The sequence below is a fragment of the Frieseomelitta varia genome, unplaced genomic scaffold, assembly GCF_011392965.1.
Source record: "Frieseomelitta varia isolate USP_RPSP 00005682 unplaced genomic scaffold, Fvar_1.2 scaffold_135, whole genome shotgun sequence".
Taxonomy (NCBI): domain Eukaryota; kingdom Metazoa; phylum Arthropoda; class Insecta; order Hymenoptera; family Apidae; genus Frieseomelitta; species Frieseomelitta varia.
In genome coordinates this window covers 990,404-1,016,189 of record NW_025109028.1, presented here as the reverse complement: position 1 = coordinate 1,016,189, position 25,786 = coordinate 990,404, and the positions used below count along the sequence as shown (strand labels likewise).

The 25,786-nt window shown below is 26.3% G+C and overlaps 3 protein-coding genes and 1 long non-coding RNA gene across 5 annotated transcripts; 2 read left to right on the top strand and 2 right to left on the bottom strand.

Moving 5' to 3' along the window:
• Positions 1-105: 105 nt before the first annotated feature.
• On the bottom strand, positions 106-5,699 carry LOC122530647. The gene is made up of 3 exons (XM_043657788.1): positions 4,899-5,699; positions 785-4,816; positions 106-701 (listed from the first exon to the last, which is right to left on the bottom strand). Exons 2-3 carry the CDS (start codon positions 4,748-4,750, stop codon positions 408-410), a joined length of 4,260 nt encoding a protein of 1,419 aa, XP_043513723.1. The 5' UTR covers positions 4,751-4,816; positions 4,899-5,699; the 3' UTR covers positions 106-407.
• Positions 5,699-6,993, top strand: LOC122530730. The gene is made up of 3 exons (XR_006307077.1): positions 5,699-5,802; positions 5,880-5,962; positions 6,902-6,993. It is a non-coding gene; the product is annotated as an uncharacterized LOC122530730 (long non-coding RNA).
• Positions 6,994-7,733: 740 nt separating this feature from the next.
• LOC122530675 (inositol-3-phosphate synthase 1-B) lies at positions 7,734-11,325 on the bottom strand. The gene is made up of 8 exons (XM_043657834.1): positions 11,247-11,325; positions 10,809-10,978; positions 9,544-9,716; positions 9,174-9,447; positions 8,768-9,022; positions 8,428-8,670; positions 8,238-8,346; positions 7,734-8,167 (listed from the first exon to the last, which is right to left on the bottom strand). The coding sequence occupies exons 2-8, from the start codon at positions 10,923-10,925 to the stop codon at positions 7,788-7,790; spliced, it is 1,551 nt and encodes a 516-aa protein (XP_043513769.1). The 5' UTR covers positions 10,926-10,978; positions 11,247-11,325; the 3' UTR covers positions 7,734-7,787.
• Positions 11,326-14,885: 3,560 nt separating this feature from the next.
• Positions 14,886-25,707, top strand: LOC122530600 (serine-protein kinase ATM). Of its 2 annotated transcripts, none has more exons than XM_043657696.1 (19): positions 14,886-15,041; positions 15,247-15,390; positions 15,485-15,905; positions 16,036-16,389; positions 16,475-16,871; positions 16,974-21,271; positions 21,440-21,766; positions 21,847-22,152; positions 22,236-22,450; positions 22,521-22,861; positions 22,952-23,418; positions 23,553-23,782; positions 23,879-23,995; positions 24,241-24,396; positions 24,502-24,647; positions 24,715-24,821; positions 24,960-25,238; positions 25,365-25,601; positions 25,663-25,707. In XM_043657696.1, the coding sequence occupies exons 1-18, from the start codon at positions 14,970-14,972 to the stop codon at positions 25,541-25,543; spliced, it is 8,556 nt and encodes a 2,851-aa protein (XP_043513631.1). In that variant the 5' UTR covers positions 14,886-14,969; the 3' UTR covers positions 25,544-25,601; positions 25,663-25,707. The 2 variants fall into 2 exon arrangements, with proteins under 2 accessions (XP_043513631.1, XP_043513638.1); XM_043657703.1 differs by having other exon boundaries at positions 14,921-15,041; positions 23,556-23,782.
• The last annotated feature ends 79 nt before the right edge of the window (positions 25,708-25,786 follow it).

The window sequence follows — 25,786 nt, the reverse complement described above, 5'->3', positions numbered from 1 at the left end:
ATTTTATATATCGTACTATAGATATTTTTATTTATTATTTATAGTTAAACGAAAATTTTGTATTGAAAAGAAGTAAGAAGAGATAAATTTTTTATATTATTCTTTTTACAATCTTAAATTTGTTTTAATAGTATTTTCACACAGTAAATTAATTTTACAAAACTATTTCAATAATAAACTATTCTGATCTTTAGGTACATAATCTTCTAGCACAATAAAACCTATATATATTAAAAGGAAATATACATTTTAGAACATGCTGAAATTGGGTCTATAGGAATGTGATTTAGCCCCTACTTATTTATATCAAATAAACAGCTCCTTTAAATGTATAATTACCACAATAAAACTTTAAAAATCATTTTTTTATACAAAGCATATCGCGAATATAAAATGCGAAATTGAATTCAATTATTATACATAATAGATGCAGTAGCTAAATTGACCTCTGTATTTGCATCAGACAAATCAGGTAAAGATAACATCACTGGAATCACTTGTATTTTTCCTGAATCATCTTCTTGTTGTAAATGAACTACGGCACCTGATTGTAATATCTCATTTGTCATCATTTCATCTGCCATAATTTCCGTATGTTCAATATTATCTGTAGTTACTTCTTCTGTGTAAACAGTAGTATCTTCCATGTTCATTATAACTTCTGCTGCATCCGAAGCCTCTCTAGATGTCTCTTCATATTCCTGACAAAATGTATGCAAAATAAGAATTACATTTAGTTAAGAATAATACAGAATTATATACAATAACATACAATAACATTTACCTGTTCATATACTTGTTCATATTCTTCCGTTATTTCTTGTTCTTCAAACTTAACTATTTGTTCTTCTTCAAACTTCACTATTTGTTCTTCTTCAAATTTCACTATTTGCTCTTCCTCAAATTGTTGATCTGTCTGTTCTTGATATTCACTTTCAGGAATTTGAGATTCCGTATTATTTAAACTTTCTTGCTCATGTTCAGAACAAGAAGAATCTTCCTGTACTTTAGTAGCTTTGATGTTTCGACCAAGTACTATTCTTTTAAATCCAGATCCACCTAAACTTTCATGTCGTCTTTCATGTTTATTTTTATCACCTAAATATTTAAAACGTTGCCTACACACGCTACAAGAATATGGTCTTTCATTTGTATGAGTTCTTTCATGACATACAAGAGCGCTAACTTGTTTACATCTCCAAGGACAATATCTACACTGTAAAGGTCTTTCATCGCTATGCCTATTTTGATGATGCTTTATCAACTGTATTTTAGTTTTTAAATTAAATCCACAGATTTCACAAGTATATGGCCTTTCTTCAGAATGGGATATCATATGAGTTTTTAATCTGAGTTGATTCACAAACCTCTTTGGACAATGTGGACAAGGCAAAGTTCCTTCTAATCTATTGTGTGTGACCATCATATGATGTCTTAATCTAACTTCAGAAGTAAATGTTAATTCACAGTCTAAACACTTCATAGGATCTTTCTCCATATGTGTATTTTTAATATGTGTTCTCAAAATCATTTCTGTTTTGAATGTCTTATTACAATGATAACATGATGCTCTTTTCTTTTCTGGTGGTCCATCTATGTCTTCTTTTACACCAGGAAGTGATTCATTGTGTATATGAGACATATGCCACTCTAATGATCTAGTTGAAATCATTGATCTGTTACATATATGGCAAGTATATTGCCTACCATCTTTATGAACTCGGTTTCTATGTATGACAAGTGTTGAATGATTTGGAAACTTTTCACCACATACTTGACACGAACATTCTTTTAATCCTCTACTATCAGTTTTTTCATGCACTCTCATGTGTAACCTTAAGCCATCTCGTCTATTAAACCCAACACCACAAGTATCACATCGATATTGACGCTGGTCTTCATGAATTCTCACATGTTGTTTTAAAGTTGAACTATTTTTAAACATTTTGTCACAGTGTGGACACTGAATAGTATATGCTTTATGAGTATGCATGTGTTTAGAAAGGCTATAAAATGGTACTAATTTATGACATACTGGACATTCTCTTTTATTACCTACAGGTTGATGTTTACGTATTCTATGATGTCTCAGACTTGCAGGATTTTTAAAATCAGCTCCACAATCCTCGCATAAATAGGCCCTTAATGTTGTGTGTACAGATTTCAAATGAAAACTAAGTTTTTGTTTGAATGCAAACTTTTTAGGACACTTTGGACATTGATATATTTTCTCCCAACTCATGTGTTGTGTTTTTACATGTTGATCTAATGTTCCTTGATGTTTAAATTTTTCACCACATACATCACATAATTGTCCATACATACTATCACAATGTTTTTGTTCATGCTGACGCTTTTTTCCTTTTGAATCCAACATCATGTCACAATATTTACATAATAATTTTTTTATACAAATTACATTATGATTTCGTTTTGCTTTATTTGTTGGAAATTCTTCCATACAATCTTCGCAAAAATGCATAATTTTATAATCATGTGTTTTCAAATGTTCTTCAAGAACTTCTTTAGAAGCAAATGTCTCTGGACAATAATCACATTCTAAATAATGTTCTTCTGGAATATAATCTGCCGGTTGACTTTCATCTATTAAGTCAGGTAAATTGTTTTTAAGAACTGCATTATTTCTGTCTTCATAAAGAGAAATAATGTCTTCATCTTTTAATCTTGTAATTACAATTTTACGTTGTTTTAGATAATCTTGGAAATCTTGCAAGTTTTTTTCTTTTTCTCCTAAAATTCTTGTTAATTTCTCAATATTTCCTTCTGTATAAGATTCATCTAGTTCCTTTTGAAGTGACTCTTTTTTCTTTTTTGCTTCTTCCCATTTCAATTTAAGTTTTGCTAAATGTGACAAATATTCTTCAGTATTTACATATGTTTTTTCATTTGCGGACTTTTCTTTGGCTGATTCGGAAATTTCTGAAATATCATCTTCACTATTAGTAGTTGGATTCAATTCACCATCATCTTTATTAAACTCTACATTTTCAATAGAATCACTTTCTACAGCAAGAGATCTTTGATTATCTTGATTTTCATTACGTTTAAAACAACGAGATTCTTCAAGTTTTGGAAGTGCAACAATATTAGCATGTCCACCTAATACTTTTTCTCGCTTTTTCTTATATTCTTCTATTTGTTCTTCTATAATCTGTTCTCTTATTTCTGATTTTTTTGTTCGCTCTGGAAATAAATCTTTTTCTTTTGTAACTAATGTTTCATATCGTTTTAAAATTTTGTCCATTGGTTTAATATCAAAATTTTTTTTCGCTACAGATTTATCATCTTTTTTTTCTAATGATTTTTCCATTTTTTTAACTTTTACTAACAATATTTCATTCGGTTTAGATCCCTTTACAGTAACATACATAATCCCATCCTCTTGATTACTGTTTAAAGAATTGTTTACATCAAGTTTTTGTACTTTTAAATCCTTATGGCTTCCACATTTATCAGAAATATTTGACTGACAATTTTCATCGGTTTCTTCCGCAGATTCTTTTTTAGATTGTAATAACAACCTGCGTTTTAATATATTTGGTTGTTTTGAACATTCTTTTGTACTTTCAGTATTGTATATAGCAGTTTCAGAATTAATAATGCTGTGTAACTCAGTAGATTGATTATTACAATCCGTATCTTTTATTTTAACATATGTTTTTAGACAAGTATCATAATTATATGTTGTTTGCTTTATGTCAATATTTTTATTATCTGAGACTGAATTATTATCAGAAACAGAAGATGATTGTGAACATTGTTTCATACTTTCCTTCTGTTGAATACATCGTCTTTTTGCATTTGGTATTTCTACTTCATCATCAGATTCTGCTACATCAGAGCTGTCAGGTTGAAAAGGAGGATCGTCTGGATCAAATTCTTCTATAGACTCATTATCATCACTATTTTGTACAATAGATTCTTCAAAAATTTCAACTTCAACTTTACTTTCTGACTCTTTATGATTTACTTTCCGAACATTTTTTTCAAGTATTTTATCATCTTTTAATGAAAACATTGCAGATATTTTTGGAACAATATTTTCATTATTTTCTTTACTTGTGGATGGACTTTTGATATTACTTTCAGCAATATTTTCCACTTGTCTTTCAAGACTTGCTACAGGCTTTGTTTTATTCAATTCCATGTTTCTTGTTGCCGTATCAGTCAGAGTAATGTGAATGGATTTCAACTTAACTTCTGCCTTCTTAATTTGCATAAAAAACTTATAACTCATTTTCAAGTCACAAATACAATCCATGCACATTTGAGTCGATAAGCTGTCATACTGATTTATGTCTTCTAAATGTCTAATTTGTTGACTTAATCTCATTTGATTACCTTTTTCACTAAAAATATCAACTAATGGAAGTTTTAAGCCAGCACAAGTTCTGCAATACTTTTTCAACTCCTGTTTTGTTTGCTCCAATATCGATAATTTCTTTTGTGCAGATATTTTATTGTGCAAAGAAATTTTAGTTAATTCGTTTAAACTATTTGCATCATGAGTCAATAGTTTCACACGTGGAGTGATTTTCTTCAATTCATTAATATCTTTAATCTGACCAAATGTCTCTTTGTTTGATATTATACCAGATTTGTTTGATTTACATACTGTTTTAATATCATTGTCACATATATTTAGAATATTACTAGTAGCGTGCTGGAGATTACGTAATTTTACTTCACTATAATTATGATCCTTGTTTTTAATTTCAATGTGCTTCATCTTTAATCCGATCGTTTAAAGTTTTCCCATCATATTTTATATCTATATTTGCAAAATTCTTATAACCTAGGAGAAAAAACAATAAATTGATTATGTATACATACAAGTGAAAATTCATAAGAATAATACAAGTAAACATTCGACTTACGTTTTATGTAAAAATTAATCTTTTTTGTATAACACTACTTGTGCATGTTGCATCTATGATACTGACAATGTCTCTTGATTTTATACAAAACTATTATACAGAATGAAATCCCATCGTTGATTCGTAAAAAGTTAGTAAAAATTAGCTCAATTAATATATTATCGTTACTTGTAGAGCACTGTCGTTATTGATATTTTCAAGCTCTCAAGGTTCACGTTCCCTTTCGCAGAGCCGCAAGTACCTTCAATTCCCTCTTTCAAGAAAGATTTGCTTTCTCTGTTACCACAACGAGACAAATATAAAATTACATCCTCATAATCGCAGGTATTCATTTTTCATTCGAAGTTGAGGTTAAGTGAATACAATCACAAAGAGCGTACACTCTTACATTCAAATATAACATAACCGTGTACGGCGTGTGTTATATCAATCTTCAAATTTGTGAATTTTACCTTGCGATAGTCGTAATCAGGAGGAGTACTAACACAATTCAAAAGTTTTTCCAAACTTTGGCTAATAGAATTTCTTCGCGACTAATATCCAGATGGCGCGGCTTAATAGTGCCCGTGGCGTATATTATTTTCAGCCTACGCAACAGACATTCTACAATTCCGAAATTCATGACCAGTTTACAACAGCCATAATATTATTCGCACACATTACGCTGTAATCTATAATATTTTGAAGATCCGTCATAGATCACGATCCGACAGATGCAGGTTTCGTTGGAGAGAATCGACTGACGTACGCGCACTTTGAAACGAAAATTTATGCCACGTTCAACTGTCGTCTCCTGAAATTCCTTTACCGAAGCTATGACGTTGCCTGCGTTCGCAATGGCCGCAATTTCATCTTTCCTGTTAAAAGTATTAAATATGAAAAATTGGATTTATTAATTATACGTGTACGTGTATATCGAATATACGAAGATAAAAATCTAAAAAGAAAAACAAAAATTTATGTCATTTCGTTTTATTTCAGTGAAAATGTTTCTGTTGCATGCAAATAGTGCGCTGCGCGCTTGTTTAGCGCGAAACCGCGAAAAATTCAATTGACCGAATCAGGTATTTCTTTTCTTGGAAAGATTTCTCTTCTATAAATACTTACGATTTATTGCAAATTGTTAAATATTTTATCTTATTTTATTTTATACCATGAAATAATAATTTGTAACAGAGATAAAATTATAAACAAAAATACTTTTACAATTTTTTAGATTTGAGTTTTAAACTCTTCACAGTTATTTAAAGTTATCGTATTTTACTTATTTACGATTCTTTTTACTTTAATTCTATTTCATTCAGCTAAAGATAGAAACCTCAAAATCGTGAATATTCATTATTGAATAATCAAACATATTCTTTGTTTTGTATTGTAAGCATTGTTATTTTAAATAAAATAATATAGTAATTTCAATATCAAAAATTAAAAATAATAATCTAATTAAGAAAAATGATATAGGAAATGGTAATATAAATTTCGAACTTTAGCCACGTTCAAATAAAATTTCTTTTTTTAGATTTGATATTTTAATTATTGAAATTAATTTATTTAACTTAAAAATAATTAAAGAAATACATAAAATCAACAATTAAATATAGAAGAAATCGTTTGTATAGTTTTTTTCTATAAAAAACACACAAGTTCCTAGTCGTTTATATTAAAAAAAAAGAAAAATCGATACATTTCACGAAACTTGTCATATTAAATATTTACAATACGTGCGTATCGTATTGGGGAAATTTTCGAGATTTAAATTCACGAATTACTATATTTAAATTAGTAAACAAAATTACTGAAGAAAACAAGAAGAACAAATAAATATGAGAAATAAACTTCTAAAAATTAATAATTTAAAAAAAGGAATTACAGTAAATCTATGTAAACAGAAAAATTTTATTTATCCATAAATATATAAAATTGTCAATAAATCCAAAATGGTTTATAAAAATTTACTGATTAAAGATAAAAAGAAAATAATTAATATAGGATTTATTAAAAAGGACTTCAAAAAATTACTTACTTGGAACATCTTGGATAACTTAACTATGGACTCGGATATCTTGAATAAATTAAAAATAAATGAATTATAGGTATGTATCCTTTTTATGCCTATTTATTTTTAAATGCATCGTAACATATAAACAGATTATTAAACATATTATCAACGTTGCTTCTTCATTTATAAACAACATAATATATATCTGAGAACAATAAGGGTATTTTTACAGTGAAGAGTCATATTAACATTATTTCATCTTTTTTACATACTAGAAAAGAATACAATTTTTGGACAATAAGATTGAACTATATTAAACAAAGAGACAAAGATCGAACTAATTAAATTGCGATAAACAAAGATACGAAGAACTATGTAGCAAGTTACAGGATCTTTTCAGATTTTTTTTTTTCAAAATTTTATGTATAAAATTAGACTCCATCTTCGTTCGAAAATAATCCTTTTATTCAGAATAGTATTTGCTGCAAAAATATATTTTTAATTTGTCATATTTAAAAAATATATATATATCACATTTTTATATTGTAAAATGTTACGAAATCTAAAGTAAATATTTCCACGTATCAAACGTGATTTACAGATCTAGATAGATAGAACACCTCTACAATATTTGTTGTTACTCAACAATAATGATTATACTTCACATCTAATAGTACAAATTTTGTAACAAAGATTTGTGTGGATAAGACATAAAAGTTTTGTTCAAACATTAACAGATTTTATATTGTAAGCAGTACAGAATTCTGGAACATTTAATATTTTACTGTTTTCTTAAATTATTCTTTGATAATACTGTTCGTTCCTTTTTTTTTCTGTTTTGCAAATAATACCCTTACTTTGGAACATATAATATATCTTTCTTTTTAAATTCATACTTGGTTTTTGAAATCAACTTTGTGCTCAAGTAACATATTATTTTCGGGAGGCAATGCAAGGCAGGCTCTTAAAATATTTTCAATTGCTGCTCGTTGTCTGAATAATGCATTCACAACCGGTGTTCCTCGAGGCACTAACGGTGCTTTGCAAAGATATGAAAGTATGGAGAGCACACTGTGAAATCCAGTGAACTCATCTTTGGTATCAGCTAATTTGAAGGTGATACGTGAACAAATCTCTGCCAAGAGAACCAGATCCAAAATAATTGGGCTAGCCAATAGAGAATCTTCACATGTATTATGTATCACAATTGTATTATGTCCTCCAAGTAATATTTCTGATGTGTATTCATCCATTGCCCGTTTGCTATCACCTAGTAAGAATTAAATAAGTCTCGTATTCTCAAAATAATAAATAGTACGCAATATCTAATAAATACATACCAACATATGGAACATATTTAATAACAACACAATGATCTGGCTTTTCTCCAGGTTGGTAAAGAATTTTATTTGATTGCACCATATCATCCACAACATTACTTTTTGAAATCTAAAAATATCAATATATTAAAATATTAATGTTATAAATATACACTGACAATAATGCATCTCTTTTTTTCTAATGAATTACCTCTTTTGAACGAAATTGTTGTGGGGCAGACAAATTATATCCGTCGTTATTTCCAAGATGGTTGTAACTTACAATTGATACTGGTTTAATGCCAGCTGAGACTAGAAAGTCCACAAGTACAGATTTTAATTTCGTTTGCCCGGATTTAAAATCATCACCACCAATAAATGTTTTATGTTTCTCTGCTAATTCTATTGCTCCTGGTACGAAAGTATTTTGAGGAGATCCATTTATATATGTACACTGAAACAATAACATATACATAACATTAACAAATTTTACTAATACTAGTAATATAATAATGATTTTTATTTATTTATACTTTAAATATCTTACTTACTCCTTCCAAAGCAGCAGCAACAGCAAATACTGTACTTGGACTAATTTCTGAATGACTTTCTTTAATAGCATTTAATAAATTTTCTGCTGTATCATTTACACCCGGAATTATCTCTGAAAATCGTTCGGTATTGGCAGTCCATAATATAATTACTTGATCCAAATTCTTTGTAGCTTTAAATTCTGCAATATCTTTTCTAATTTGTTTTAATTGTTCAAACTTTGTACCAGAAATAATATTATTTGCTCTTTTTTCCTAAAAATAATATAGCAAGAATATTAAAGAATATTAGCATAAATTTCTTTTTACTCTTCCCATCAATATCAATAAAAAGATAAATAAATATATAAAGATATTTATGAAAATAAAACAAATACAAAAAAATTTAATTGAAAGCAATATTCACCTGATTGGCAGCAATGAAATCAGAATAATATATGCTTTTTCTTGGTTTCATGTGCATCAAATGTGGTATTAATTGCTTCTGTAAATTAATGTCCAAAACTTTTGCACGTTGCATAGCATCAGCTAAGTTCATATTTGAAATATCCCAGCCATCAATTTCAATATCATCTGGATTTACTATTGGGAGCATCCAAGACATGGGAACATACACATCTTCTTTGTTTCCTTTGCTCCTGCCTAATCTGACAGTAGATGCTTGAATCAAGGAACCGTACCTAAAATTTAAATGAAAGCTTTATATAAGTACACTATTTCATTGAAGACGAAGGATATAAAAATTCCTTGTATCATTATCAAATTATCGTACCTACCAATTTGCTTTCTGAATGCCATTCTTTGTTTCCCATGTCAACTTCAGTTTGTTTGCTATTAATGCTGCGGTAATAGTGGTACCATTATTTCCACCCCATCCTACCAACATTAATCCAAGTTTCGGAACTTTCAGTTGTGTTCTAATTAATAGGTTTGTTGTTACAGGTGTTACCTATTACAATAAATGCATGTTTATATTCTGTAATACATTACACTCAAGTGTTTAAAGCAAATAATATTACGCGCAGTAATTGTTAATATTTGTATCCAAGGTTTTTTCTGCTAGTACACAGTGGTGTACAATACAGGAACCTTTATTTTTTTCAAAAATTGAAAAATTCATTTCCAAAATTAAAATCATAGCGTTTGAGCAGCTGTTCATTTTTTTTTTAATTATTATATTTGTTCCTTTCCCCTAAAAAAGAATTTTTAAATACAAAATCTGTAAATTGAATGTTTATACAATTTTTCTAAAAAAAACCTTCCAACCTTAAATGCACTGATCAAATTAAAAATCAGCGCTGTTTTCCTGATAAAAAAATTCACACATAAGCTTATTTACAATTTGTTCAATAATTATTATTATTTCTTCTCACTACAATTTTTACAATTTATTCGTATGGTTTCTGTGCAAATTACAGTTAATTCGTAAGTCCATTTAAAATATAATAATCTAAATAATGTATAAAGTTCATTTGAAATATAAAAATAACAACATCAATGAAATCTTCGAAACGTGTACATGATATTTGCAGCAAAGAACTAAATATACTAAATAAATATACTAAAAGCGAGTATCTTCGAAGTTTTCGTTATTATTTTTATCATTTAATACGTGTTAAATCAAGTTAAACTACGATATTGTATTTAATTATACAGTTCTTATAGAAATGAATTTTCTTTAGCGGAAAGATGCTTTTATATAAATTTTTTTTTCTTTTTCTCTCTCTCGGTTTTTTCTTCCGGACGAAGGAAAAGAACAAGTATGAAGTAACAACATGTATGTAACTTTGAAATGTAATTTTTTTTTATTACTTAAAATTGAAACGTTTCAGTTACGATCTTCTCTACGATTTAACACAACAACCTACTGAATATTTACCGATCGGATTCATCACTAGATATAAAAAAAAGACACAGAAAATTTCTTTTTTACGTGTTTTCCTTCTCTTCGTGATCTTAACTATCTAACAACTGCAATAACAGAAAGGGGATACTTTTTAAATAGTAAGAAAGAAAAAAAAAAGAAATCTTTCGAGCTTACCGTGTAATTTACACTGTTGTCTTCTGTAACGTTCGTTGTTTGATACTCGTACTGTGCCTCGATATAATCTTCTGTGTACTTCACCTTCGGTGATTGGACGCGAATCTTCAAAGCCATTTTAGCTGTTACTAGATATTTACACTACGGTGACGGCAGTTCTTCAATTGGCTTTATAAAATGTACTTTCTTTACAGGAATATCGGACTCAAGGACCGATTGAGTTCTAATCGAATTGTACTGTTTAGGCTCAATATATGCCAAAGGAGATATTTAAATCAACAATTGCTTTTCTATAAGTCACCGTACAGCAGGTGATGTGTATCTATATATATATATATATATATATATATATCGTATTTATATATTTGTATGCGTGTATATATTTATATATTCGCTGTATGTAGGAAATAAGGGGAAAAATTCCTGGATAACGCGAACGTAAATGATAGTTGAAGATGAATATCCAAAACGTTGTGTTCGTAGCAGAAACGTAAATGTCGGGAGGACGCGCAAGCATGCGCTTTAAAAGAAACGTCGTAACAGCTCCCTTCTACCCCTGTTTAACTGGTACCTATTATATTTGATTACCGCTCGGTTTTTATCAGGCTAACTAATCTCGCATAAAATAACGACATGCTTAGTTTGCAATTTCTTGTTCCTCGTCTCTCTTACTATTTCTTCTTTACAATCGCATTCTGTTTTAACCTTATCTCCCGGATGTGTACGAATATTTTGATATTTGAATTGTTGTGTGGCGTGTGAGTGCGCGCGCGCGCTTTCTTCAAGTTCCTTCTCGTTCTCCTTTCGTATCGGATCTTATTTTAGGTTCCGCTAATGAGTTTCCATTATTCGTGTGTTATAAGACATTCGTTATTTCAAATAATTGTCATTATTTTAATATCGCACTTTATACTTTTTACGTTTTATAAATTTATGAATCTCAAAAATCATTTCGAAAGTCTTTGGATATTTTTTGTCTACAAATTGTTTATAATTTTTTTTTTTTGTGAAACCTTTTTTCTTCGAAAGTCTTGGCAATTTATTAAGAAAATGTACGTTTCATGAATTAAAAGTTATTTAATTTTTAATTATTACTCGCATTAATTTTTATTTGCTTACTTGCATTAAATTTTAATCATATTTCTATTACGTACAAGAATTAGAGAATTATTATTAGAGTTATTTTATTTAATATTAAATATATTCACAAAAGGAATGTGTAATATATTCCTATAAAACATGGAAATTAGTTTATTTATTTAACGATCTGAGATAGCGATTTTATATTGCTATGTATAAACATGAAAAAATTTTGTTAAAAATATACAATATAAAACTGTGCAAAATTTTTGGACAGTTTATAATGTTTAAATCCATATACAACATAATATTCTGTCTATTTTCCATATACAACTAAATTCTGTCAATTTTCCAACATTATTCAATTTCAACATTATTTTATACACAATAAGTTTTATACTACATACTTTTATTCGATTATATTTTATAATAACATATTTCTAGATTTAAGACGAAAAATAATATGCAATATGTTAAATATAATTTTACATTTCGTATTCGTAAACTATTAATTAATAACTTACAATATCATATTGATTAAAAATCAATAAAATTATCACTTGTTCTGTATAACGATTTTATTACGTGCATATTTTTAAACTAATAATTTTTAACTAAGTTTTAAATTCATAAAAATTATAAATTATCAAATAAGTTATGATAATTTACTGTCTATCAGAAATATTTAATTAAAAAATATCATTCGTAAGAAATTTTTCCATTGGAATAGATGTTTTACACATAAATGTTTCTTTTAATAAAATAAAAATATTGTTTAATTTAATTATTAATACAACAATCTTCTGCTTCCAATTAAATTGTTTGAAACAATTATAAAACATTTTTGAGATACAACAAATTATAATATTATATTATATTACAAATATAATTATATACGCTGTATTATTTAATACACTGTATATATGCTATACATGAATTATTTATTATACAGGTCTATAAAACAAGGTCTGTAAAAACATACATATTGTATTAATGTATGTTTTGTGGCTTAAATTATGATTGTTAGCCGGTCTGTGAACTGTTCAATTACATCACGTGTAGTTGGAATGCATAGATTGTTTCAATCAATTGGCACTCCGGTGCCTCTGGAACTTTCGTAATGGGAGAATTATGTTGCCAGGCCATTCGTAAGACGACCCTTGACAAACGATTATGAACTATAATCTGTTTACAAAGGCTGATTTTATCCGAGTCATATATACGAATCGTTTTATTTTCATTCCGAGAAACGAGCATCATTACCGACATATGCAGGTCTCTGAAAGTCTCATACAAAAATCGTACTATGAAATAACTTTACTCTGCACGTCACGCATTTTTCCCTACTTTAATATCGTGTGTCCAGAAATATTCCGGATCGATATTCAGGACATAAAACATCGATAACTCTGTTATCGCCGACATGACTACCATGTGTCCATATAATCGAACTTTCGAGATTCTAATATTCTAAGAATATTTGTCACAACGACATGTAAACATATATCATATGTAACAAAAATTTATTAAATTGGATGAATTTTAAACATAAGGACTTATAACTTAATATAAAGACTTTTCCATAAGAAATTATGGAAAAAGGAGAAAACAGAAATATAGTAATAACTTTTGCTATATAATAATTATTCGATTTTTTACAATATTTGCTATTGAATGATATTCACAGATAAAATAAAATCAAACTTATTTTAAAAATATTAAATGGAATTCAGCCAACAGTTTAACCTATTATTCATAAAGGGTGATAGTTGAACTCTGTCCAATACTTAAACTAAATTGGAGTGGAATTGGCCTGTGGGAACGATCATCGTCATACATGTACAAACCAACATAATAGGCATCATCAACAAATATGTACCTTGAAATTCCATATCCGTCTAATGTTTCGCGAATATTCAAAATAATTTAAAATTATTACCGTTTTTGAACAAATTTAGTATTACTGTAACTTTTTTTGTGATTAATCCAGTTTATTAAAATATATATATATTAAAATATTAAAAAATATATATATTTATTAGAATATTATTAGTTATTCTTATTTACTTATTCTTATTTACTTAACTTTACTAGAACTTTATTTACTAGAACTTCTTATTTGCGTATGCCGTAGAATAATAAATGATAAATTTACTATATACGTTAAAAATGAAAAAAAAGATGCGTGCACTTTAGAAATATTGGAACCAAAATTAATTTATTAATTTAAAAAATATTAAGTCTTACGTAATATGTATAAATAATTATATAATTATACGTATAAATAATTAGTAATTATGTAATTACTAATTAAAACAAACTAAATATCTTGAAAATCGTATTTTAATACAGCTTTTGTATTTTCATAAAAATTTAAACAAATAAATGATATACTTGAATATTTATCATTATTTTCTTATTTATCAAACATTCTTCTAAATATATAAATTCAATAAAAATCTTCTTGTACACATTGTTTGTATATGTTATTTCTTTGCAATTACTATACATATTAAATACATACATACATATTAAATAATAGTATTACGTATTTAATAGTTTTTAAAAGTTACGTAAAAATGATGTCAATGACATTTATTATATTTAAATTTAATATTATTTTTCATTAAATTATACAATTTTTTGATTCTGAATGAAAATATGATACAATTCTAACTGAATTATTTTGTATCGTTCATGTACAATTTGAAAGTAAAAGTATATTTTCCAAAATATTATGCTTCGAATATTTACAGCTATAGATGTATGTTTGTGTAAATTTAATAAATTATTCGATAAAAGTTTTTCTAGTATTTTCGCTATAAAAAGTTTGCCAAACGAGTTACTAGTTTTGTAGATTTGATTATTTGACAATGAAAAAACAGTTTTTAGTTTAAATCTTTTTTAATCATTAATATCGTGTTGATAATACTATTAATTATTGTGTGTGTGTGTGTGTGTGTGTGTTTGGCATGTATGTACATAAATTCCTATATAAACATATGTCTATACTCAATGAATTTTCTTTTCAGGAGTATGTAATGTAACAAAAGAAAATACGTATAAAGGATTTTTATTAAAATGTCAAGATATTTGGAAAGAATACAAACAATATTAAAAAATGCAGATAGTAAAAAAATCACAGATAAAAGGGTATGTATACGTATAAAAAACTTTTATTATATGTTATGTATGATATATTTCTTATATTATTGAATTTTGAATTTTATCAATTTTGTGATCAAGAAAAATTACATTAATTAACATTAATTAAATATTAGTGCTTTAAATATTATTTAACGATGTCTTATCGTGAGAAGGGTAGTATTATCTCTATAAATTACAATTACTATTTTAGAAATGCGTTGTAGATTTATTAGAATTATACGACAATGAAGAAGCAATACTAGAAATTTGTAAAAATACTGAGAGAAATGAAAGAAAAGAAAGTATAATAGATTGGTCGTACATAATACATATTGTTCATAGGATATTATTAAACGTAAGTATATGTTCATCATATAAAACATAATCAAAATAAAATCTATTAAGAATAATTTTGCAGAATATTATAACTGTTTTTATTCTTATTCAAGGAAACAGATAGACTTGCTAATAAAGATACTTGTAATAAAACAATAGTAAATGAACGAAATAAAACATGCATACTTATACAAAAAACGTTCCAATATGCAAATTGTTATAAAGTGCCACTATTAAAATGCAAAGATATAATGCCTTTAGTTTTGCAAATTCTAGGAACAAATATATTTGAACATTACCATGATATTTATATAAATATGCTAATTTCTTACATACTTCCATTTAGAATATATCAGGTGAATATGATACCTAAGCATTGGGAAGAACTGTTAAAAATATGTATAAATTTATATAAACGTATGTCTTCTCTCACAAGTAAAAGAGCTGTTTTGAATGCTTTGCAAATGATTATTGAGTATGGTTGTTTGTATTCGAATTTATCTTTAAATGTAGAAGAAATACTATTGTTTTTAGGTAGGTAAACTTTTAAAGTAAACTTTTTAATTAAAATTTAATTACAAATGTCTAATTTATCTAATTTATATTTATAAATTATTAATCAAGAATCATTAATAAAGTATGTTATAATTTTTTCTAATTTTAGAAAGTATTTTACTTGATGTAAAATTAAATGAAGAAATTTTAGCTGAATCTGGTTATAAACTTACAAATATAATATGTCAACAAATTGCAATAGAATATAGAATTACATTGTGTCATTTTAGTGAAAATATTTTACCAAATATAATCAGCTTAAAAGGTTCTACAGAGAAATACAAGCTTCTACTATTTTTTGTAAAAATTCATCATCCTAAAGGAGTACACACAATCTGTAATGGTGCTTATTCTTATGATTGGAATAAGTGGCACATAATTCTTAAAAGTATGTATCTAATGATTTTAAAAGATCTAAAAGCAGACATACTTATAAAGAGTTTTCTTTGGCTTGCAGCTGAAGGTAATATATTTATATCTTTTTTAAAATAAATAATATAAAATAAATTTTAACAATTATTAATTTAAAATATATATCATTGTTCTAGTTTTTAAACAAATAATAGAGAATCCAAATTTGATTATCGAAGAAAAGTTATTCAATGAATATGATTATATACAACCAGTAAAACGCAGACGAATTGCTGCCAAAATAAGTGGACCAGTTGATATCCTTATTGATAATAATCCAGAAGAAGCTTGGCCCATGATACAAATTTTAACAATATTACTTAAACGACATCCTGAATGTTTAAAATCAGAAGATTATCCGACATTCTTAAAAATCTTAGTAAATCTTTTTACGCTATCTCGTAAAGAAGAAAATATCATGAATAATTTATATGAATTAGCTGCTGTTTTATTAGTGAGTGAAAAAATATATTCTATAATAGATATAGAAAATTCAAACATTTACTGGGATCAAATATGGGATATTCTATTAAGGTATGATATTATTATATTTATATCATATATTTATTATATGTTTTACGCTTATTTAGAATGTTGATTTCATGTTTGTCTGTCAGTACTAACTTGTTATTTTAGATCTTTGAACATAAATCAGAATGAAATATCAACTCATAAGCTGACACAGCTTTTTATAATACATAATAAAATAACAAATCCAAATGCACTTCTAAAACTATATTTGACAAATGTTATTAAATGGTCTATTATGAGTGTTCGTACATTAATAGTAGTATGTGAACATTTACCTTTGCCTACTGATATGACAGTGTTTAATACAAATGTATATTCACCAGCAATAGATACAAATTCTGTTAGGTCATGTCTTATAAAATGGATATTAAATATTCCTTGGCATAAAATGGCAACACAAATAAAAATTGATGAACTGTGTTTATTACTTATCAGTATAACATTAAAATCAAAACATCAAAAACAAATAAAATTCAGTGAACTGAATGATATTAACAACTTATGTGATTGCTTAAAAAATGAACAAAATACTGATACATTTTGTGAACATATTGAACAATATTATTTACTATTAACATATAAAAAAAATATATTCTCTGAGGAAAGCAAGGAAAAAAATTCTGAAGAAAAACCAAAAGTAAATGAACATGTATTGTTCATGGAAGATATTGTAACTTATTTAATGAACAGTTTACATATTATTATAGAAAATGAAAGTGGAAATGACGATCTTCATATAGTTATCATAAAAATTACAATAATAGGAAAAGTTATATCAATGATGAAAGAATTAAACATGGTACCTAAAAATATAGAAGAGTTGTCCTTGGTACAAGCACTGAAAAATTATATAAATTTTGCTTATAGTTCATTAGAGAAATTAAATTCAAGAAGCAAGTATGCTTACCTTCTCAACGTAACAAAAGTACTTAATATATTGTATGAAACATCATATGATGCCGATGTAGCAGAAATAATTGTCACATCTACAACATTGGATATGTTGAAAAATATATTTAATTTAATGAATATCGAAGACAATGAAATTAGACGTAAATATTTAGATAGAGAAGTCATTCAAAACCAATGCGACTTTTGCAACAATGGTACAATTAGAATACAAACAACAAAAGCTTTAACATTGTTTTGTTGCATAAATGTAGAACAAAAGAGAAGTGAAATTCAAGTAAAACTTATGAATAATTTGCTTAAAACTGATATGTATGATCTTTCACATACAGTTGATTCTGCAATGGCTATAACAGTTTTAAAATCTTTGTTAAAGTATGATAAAGAAGAGTTATGGCAAAATCACGAAGAACTGCCATTGAAAAATCTGTTGAAATTGTATCGTAAATGTTATAAGGACGAAACAGTTATGCGTTATATATTGAATATTTTTCCATATTTTTTTAATTATGCCATAGTTTACAATTACCAGTTGGATGATTTAATGAATATTATTGTCCAATTTAATAAGTTGCGATCTGAAAGAAGATATGGCTTTCTTGCTCATAAAGAATTTGTTAAATGCCTTTCAGAAATTATTTATATCAGTCCTTCTCATTTTTATTACACTGATACTTTAAATCAAATGCCAATAATTGAAGGAATTTTATCATCTCTTAACAGTCCTTCATTTCTTGTTCAAGTGCAAATAATTAAATGTATACAAAAAATATATTCTTCAAAGAATATTAATTTCGAAAATAAAAAGATATTATTTACAGAAATAGAAAAGTCAATAGATAAATTGATTATTAACAATGAAAACAATGACAAAATAAAAATAGACAAGAAGAAAGTTATAACAGCAAGTGTTTCACTAATGCTTGCTGCCATAATATCTACCAATGGAACATTTCAGTGTCATGCTTTATTAACAATGTTACGCTTTACTATTGATAAAAAAGTAGAGAGTCAAATAATTTCAAGATCAATAGACATTATGTCAAATCAAATGAATTATTTGGACATCATGGACGAAAATTTAAGTTATTTAATGACATACTGGTTTAATTCAAAATATTCATTACACTTATTTCCATGGAATTTAACACGATGTAAATCAGAAGAACAATTTTATAAAACACATAGTAACATAATAGCATTGATTAAATTTCAAAATTTAGAAATTTCTAATGTTGTTTCCTTTTGCAATTCTATTAACTTATCATTTGAAGAAACCATTGAAAATATTTTTCCACAAATTTTATCATGGTTACTATACTGTATTAGTGGGAATAATGAAAATGTATCAGAGGAATTGGCATGTAAAGTGTTTAAAAAATTAATATCAAATGAAAATGAATTTGCTAGAACAAAGAAGTTTTCTAATTTATTTAGAGATAAATTTGAAAAAATATTGATATTTCTTATTGAAAGATTACATGACGAAGATTATCTTGAAGAAATATTAGGAGAAAGAATATCATTTGCAATATCAGATCCTCCTCATTTTAAGAAAGAAATAATAATTACTTGTTTAAAGTACATGGAAGAAAACTTTTTAATACAAAAGAATTCTATACAATATGTTTTGGTGTGTAATTATCCAAGTATATTACAAAAAATATTATTACATTTAATTAATAACGTCTATAAAAGAGAATTCGAGGAACATAAGATAAAAGCTTTTCATCAGTACTTATTTTTTTGTACATTAATTATTAAAGAGTTGAAACAAGAATATTTCAATACACTGTCTATGTATATCATAAAAGATGTTGGTTACAATTTACTTCATATAATTAAATTACATGATAGTATTCTTCGTAAATTAGCATGTAAATATTTTTACGAATTTGTAACACATATTTTACATGTAAGAAGTGAACAAATCAAGGAAATTTTGAATTTTACCGTCATGACTTTAACTCCCATAGCACAAACAGAAAAGATGCCGATAACTTTAGAAATACTAAAGTTCTTAATAATTGATCAAAAAGAAATATTATGTGATGCAATAGAGAAATTGAATTCATTTCCAAACGTACCTATATTTCTAGAAATACGAAAAGTTCATAATGATTTGAAATATAAAGCAAACAAAATTTATAGTTTAGAACAAGAAATACAACATTTTTTATGTACAGTTGCTGATAGGGATATACATTATAGTATAGAAGATATTACTCATTTACAAATACAATTGTCTACAAGAAAAGAAGAATTACGAGAATTATATGATAAACTTGAAACATTTCACGGATTCTCTGAAGATTGTACTTTGAGCATATTGCATCAGTTGATATATAAACTTATAAAATTGACAGCATCTTCTGATATAAATGTTTCAATTGAAGCTGTGAAATGTTTAGGCGAATTAGGACCAACTGATTTGACATCAATGATATACTTTGAGAAAAGTCACGTTAAAGAATCTTCTGACTTAATAGAAATACTATCATATAAAATAATAACAATAATGGTACAATTTTTATTTCAAAGTGATATTGAGTTTCGAAAAATTAGTGCTGATATATTGCATGTTATATTTTCGTCTTCTTGGGGACAAAAGCTGTTAAATACTAAATATATGGAACATCTAAAAACTGTTTTAAACGAATCACAGTCAATATTACCTCTATGTTATATTCAGCCATTTATAAATAACAAACATTCAAAAATGAGTAACATTGGTGTAAACTACACAAAAGTTTATGATATTATAACTCCAGATAATATTATTTGGACGATTCAGTCTGATGGATCATATACTACTTGGATTGTAGAATTAACATGTAGTGTTTTAAAGTGTTTTACAGGATTTTATTCTGAAAATTTGATTCCTATTTGTACATTAAGTACTGAGTTTTGTGAAATAATCTTACCAAGAATTATTTTTTTAATACTTTATATAGATAAACATTTTATGAGTAGTATATGTTTATGTATTAATAAAATTTTTGAATATCATTTTAATTTTACAAACAATTTAGAAACAAGCATTTCTTCACAAAAATTTACATATTGTGATCATCGTATTGTACGTTGTATGTTAAATATTGTTAATTATATTAGAATGCAAGTTTCAAATAATGTTTTAAAATTGAATTATATATATATTGCAAAAGCTGCCAAATATTGTTCAGCATTTTTTACTGCAATATTATATGCAGAAATGTCCTGTGAAACTATCTTAAATGATTACAACAAATTTCAAACTTCAAAAATTGATTATGTCTATGAAATATCACCCGAAGAAGGAAAAGTGATACAGAATATACTTAGAGATTCTTACGCCAAAATAGGTGATTTTGATGCAATTGATGGTACTGGTTCTTCACATTTACAAGATCATTCTAGTCGTATTCGGCATTATGTACACACAAACAAATGGGATAAAGTAATGCTTGCACAAGATGTTGAACTTTCTTCTGGAAATATGACAGTAATTAAAGGTATGTAATACAAAATTTCAATTTTAGCACAACGTTATAAAATTTACATCATTTAACAATTTATTATTTCAAAATATAAACAATGTCTATAATAATAAGGTTTAAATAAAATTAAAATGATATTTTCATTATAACTTCAAATTATATGTAGTGCGTTATATATTTTAGAAATGGCAAATGGATTATACCAATCTGGTCTTCAGTATTTGCTTAGCAATTTTATATCTACTATGTCAAATAATGGTGCAAAAATAGATGAAGATATTCAATATGAATGTGCTTGGCGACTTAGTAATTGGAATATTTGTGAGACAAACCAGTCTTTATACACACAAAGTAACTGCAATTTAAAATTAGAAATAACTGAACATGATTATCATTTTTATCATTATCAAGCATTAAAATATTTTCATGAAGGTAATAAAACAGGTATTCAGGATGCAATTCAAAATGCTCGCACAAGTATTATTAAAGCCCTTAGAAATATTAGTCTAGGTAAGAATTAGAATTGTTAAAGTTCTCAATGTTTAAAACAAAATTTTTCAATATTTAAATTAAAAATTTGATTATTTTAGAAAGTAGCAAAACTATATATGAAAAGTTAATGCACTTACAATTAATTAATGAAATTGAGGAGTTAAACTTTGCTAAGCAAGATGAATATGACAAACTTTTATACAAGTGGCAACAGCAGGATGTTGTAAATTTTAATGAATTTGAATATATTGAACCCATTTTAACTCAAAGAACTGTTATGTTTCAAATAAATAATACTTTAACTAATAATGAAGATATTAAGAGTGCACTTTTTAATACATATTTACAAATATCAAAAATAGCAGCAGATAAAGATAATTTGCATTGTGCTACACGTTCATTAGGTACGTATAACAAAGATTGTTATAATATTATATTAAATATTCAGTTGCAAAATATATGTTTTTTCTTTATACTTTTTATAAAGCCATCTTAACAAAGCAAAAGGATATACCATCGAAAATTCAAGATCAATTACTTTATCAAGAATCTCTATTAGCACGACTCACAAAAGATTTAGATATTGGACGATTCCTTTTACGTAACTTGATGCAAAAGAAATCTTTAGATGCAAGCTTACGAGCGCAGATATTAAGAGTTTATGGAGATTGGATGGCTGAAACAAAATCAGAAAATCCCCAGGTGTGTATCATGTAGTAAATGTAAATTAAATTACAAAATTTTTGATATTTTACTATTTGTTATCTTCCAGATTATAATACAAAATTATTATTTGAAATCTATAGAAATAAACACATTAATTAATACACAAGATACTGAGACTATTAAAGATTTACATGATACACAAGTAGCTTTAGCTCGTTTTGCTGATAATCAATTTCAACAAATTAGTTCATATATAAATTCTCCTCAATTTGAACATCTAAAAGAATGTGTTACTTACTCTGGTAAAGGAATTAATGTACCTTCAATTAACGAGGATAAATATATTAGAAGTGCAATGATCTTAAATCAAAGACAAAATACAAATGATGTTGCAGAGCTGGAACATATACAAAAAGAAAGAGATAACTATTTGATTTTGGCATTAAAGTAAGTTTTATGTTTTTACAGTTTTTTAATATATAAATATTGTTAATTAATATTAATTTAACATTTTTATATTTTACTTATTTTGTGCAGGTATTATTTAATAGTACTACAGCAAAGCGAAAACTATAATTTGCTGATATTTAGAATAATTGCACTTTGGTTAGATAATATATATCAAAAAGAAATTAATGATTTATTACAAGAAAATCTTAACAGAATACCATCTTTCAAGTTTATTCCACTTGTGCCACAATTAGCTGCGCATATGAATGATAATTTCAACGAATTTTCTGAAAAAATATATAAAATTATGCAACGTTGTGCTTTAGAACATCCACATCATACGTTACCAGTATTATTGGCGTTAAAAAATTTACATGGTGATTATGAGTATAATACAGTTAAAAAAAATAGAATACTAGAACCAAGAGTTCTTGGTGCACAAAAATTGTTGCAAGAATTAACAGAATCAAATATAATTTCAATTATACAAGAAATGGAAAAATTATCACATGCTTTAGTTATGTTAGCCAATCTTGCAACTACTTCAAGCAAATGTAAGTAGATACATTATGTTACGTTTACCAAAAACATAGTTTTATATTAATATACTATATAAAACGAACCCCTTATACATTGTACATCAATACATATAAACAGATTAGTCCTAAACTGACAGAATTATTTTTAGCAGGTTGTACGATCAAAATACCAAAAAATCAAAACATTTTAAAAATTAAAAATTTTGAAAACATATTTGTACTAACATTAACAATTGATGTACGGCCGCTTAGAAATTACAACAATGTTATTGGTATTGCTAAATATACAGAATCATATGAAACTGTTGGAGGTATAAATACTCCAAAAAAATTAACTTGTATTGGTACAGATGGCATACATAGATATCAGTTAATAAAGGTATATTATTAAGTATATTATATAATATTAAAAAATATTTATTCATTTTTTATAATATCAAATATTAAACTTTTAATTATTTAAATATATTTTTAGGGAAAAGATGATTTACGACAAGATGCTGTAATGCAACAAGTTTTTAATGTAATGAATACACTGTTAAAATCTTATAAAGAAACTAAACGTAGAAAATTAACGATTAGAACCTACAAGGTAATAATAACTTCATTTAGTCCGAACATAAACAAACGGAGCCAATTGTGACAATTTTTGTATAAACATCTAAAGCTGATATATTGACCCGCTGACAATGAAAGAATTAATAAATTAATATATCATTAAACATTTTTCATCATTAAATTAATTTTTATTAAATGAAATTAATCATTTAAATAAATAATCATTAATATAAATTATTTTGGCCATATTAAACATTTGTCTTATATGTACGATTTTAGGTTGTGCCATTAACACAGAGATCAGGAATACTTGAATGGTGTAATAATACGATGCCTATTATAACTATATTGATAGGTTCAAATACTTTTCCAGGACTTTGTAAGAAATATTATCCAAAGGATTATACAGCAAATAACTGTAAAGAAAAACTAGCAGTAAGTTTAAATAAGACTCAATTTCATGATTTATGTATTGTTCTTATTTTGATTTGTATAATTTACAATAAATATATACTTACAACTTAGAAATTTTATTTCTAGGCAGTGGTAAAATCATCAACTGATATGAAGTTGAAAGTATTTATGGATTGCTGCGCACATATGCATCCAGTGATGCATCATTTTTTTTCTGAAAAATATTTATCACCTGAAACATGGTTTGAACGTAGATTAGCATATACACGCAGGTAGTAATATTCTTATATAATAATTACTTTAATTATATATATATATATTAAATTATATCACTTACAGTATAGCAACAACATCCATGGCAGGATATATTTTAGGATTAGGAGATAGACATTTAAGTAATATCTTAATTGACCAAACAACTGCTGAAGTAATTCATATTGATTTTGGTAAATAAGATAATAATATAAACATTATATTAGTATTTACTATTACATAAATATTAATACTACTAAATATTTAATATTATATTTTTAGTACTGTTATTCATAATATGATTAACAAATACTTTAATACTTTTATGTCAGGTATAGCATTTGAACAGGGAAAGGTATTACCAATTCCTGAAACCATTCCGTTTCGACTTACACGAAATATTGAAGTAGGAATGGGTGTATCTGGTGTAGAAGGAACAATGAGACATTGTTGTGAAAAAACATTAACCGTGTTACGCGATCAAAGACAAATAATCATAACACTGCTTCAAGTTCTTATATATGATCCATTATTTAAATGGACTATAACTCCTGCTAAAGCACATGACATACAGAGTGGAACATCATCAAGATTAGTTGAAAATAATCAGTGTAAATATAATTTATGTTTTTATATATTAATTATATTCATTGTTATTATATTTAATACTATATTAAATATAATATATAATACTTATTTTAGTATTACGAAAATATTTAAAAAATATTTATCATTAGGTGTTAGAGCAATTAATAAAACAGCAGAAAGAGCTCTTTTAAGAATAGAACAGAAACTACAAGGTACTGAAGAAGGATTAGCATCTAGTGTATCTGGTCAAGTTGAAAGACTCATACAAGAAGCTCATGATCCTATTAATCTTTGTCGTTTATATTGTGGATGGCAACCATATCTATAATCTTATATTTTATAATTAAAAAAAAAATTTTTGAAATGTGATATAAAATTAGAAATTAATTATTATTTATTATTAATAATATTATTTATTATTAATTTATTATTAAAATTAATTATTATTTATTATTAATAACTATTTTAAGAGCAAGATAAATTATAAACATCTTTCATATTTTTAATTCATTTTTAATTTTATATAAATTATATACATATATAGAACACATAGTATAACGTACATAAAAGA

What these genes read in the sequence shown, in the direction of transcription:
- LOC122530647 (XM_043657788.1), bottom strand. Translation starts at nt 4,750, where the DNA reads ATGAAGCACATTGAAATTAAAAACAAGGATCATAATTATAGTGAAGTA. An exon ending in ATGAACAAGTATATGAACAG is followed by an intron (nt 702 to 784) that starts GTAAATGTTATT and finishes ACATTTTGTCAG; the next exon opens with GAATATGAAGAGACATCTAG.
- LOC122530675 (XM_043657834.1), bottom strand. Translation starts at nt 10,925, where the DNA reads ATGGCTTTGAAGATTCGCGTCCAATCACCGAAGGTGAAGTACACAGAA. An exon ending in ACAACAGTGTAAATTACACG is followed by an intron (nt 9,717 to 10,808) that starts GTAAGCTCGAAA and finishes TTATTGTAATAG; the next exon opens with GTAACACCTGTAACAACAAA. An exon ending in ATTTCATTGCTGCCAATCAG is followed by an intron (nt 9,023 to 9,173) that starts GTGAATATTGCT and finishes TATTATTTTTAG; the next exon opens with GAAAAAAGAGCAAATAATAT.
- LOC122530600 (XM_043657696.1), top strand. Translation starts at nt 14,970, where the DNA reads ATGTCAAGATATTTGGAAAGAATACAAACAATATTAAAAAATGCAGAT. An exon ending in AGTAATTCATATTGATTTTG is followed by an intron (nt 24,822 to 24,959) that starts GTAAATAAGATA and finishes CTTTTATGTCAG; the next exon opens with GTATAGCATTTGAACAGGGA. An exon ending in ATTAGTTGAAAATAATCAGT is followed by an intron (nt 25,239 to 25,364) that starts GTAAATATAATT and finishes ATTTATCATTAG; the next exon opens with GTGTTAGAGCAATTAATAAA.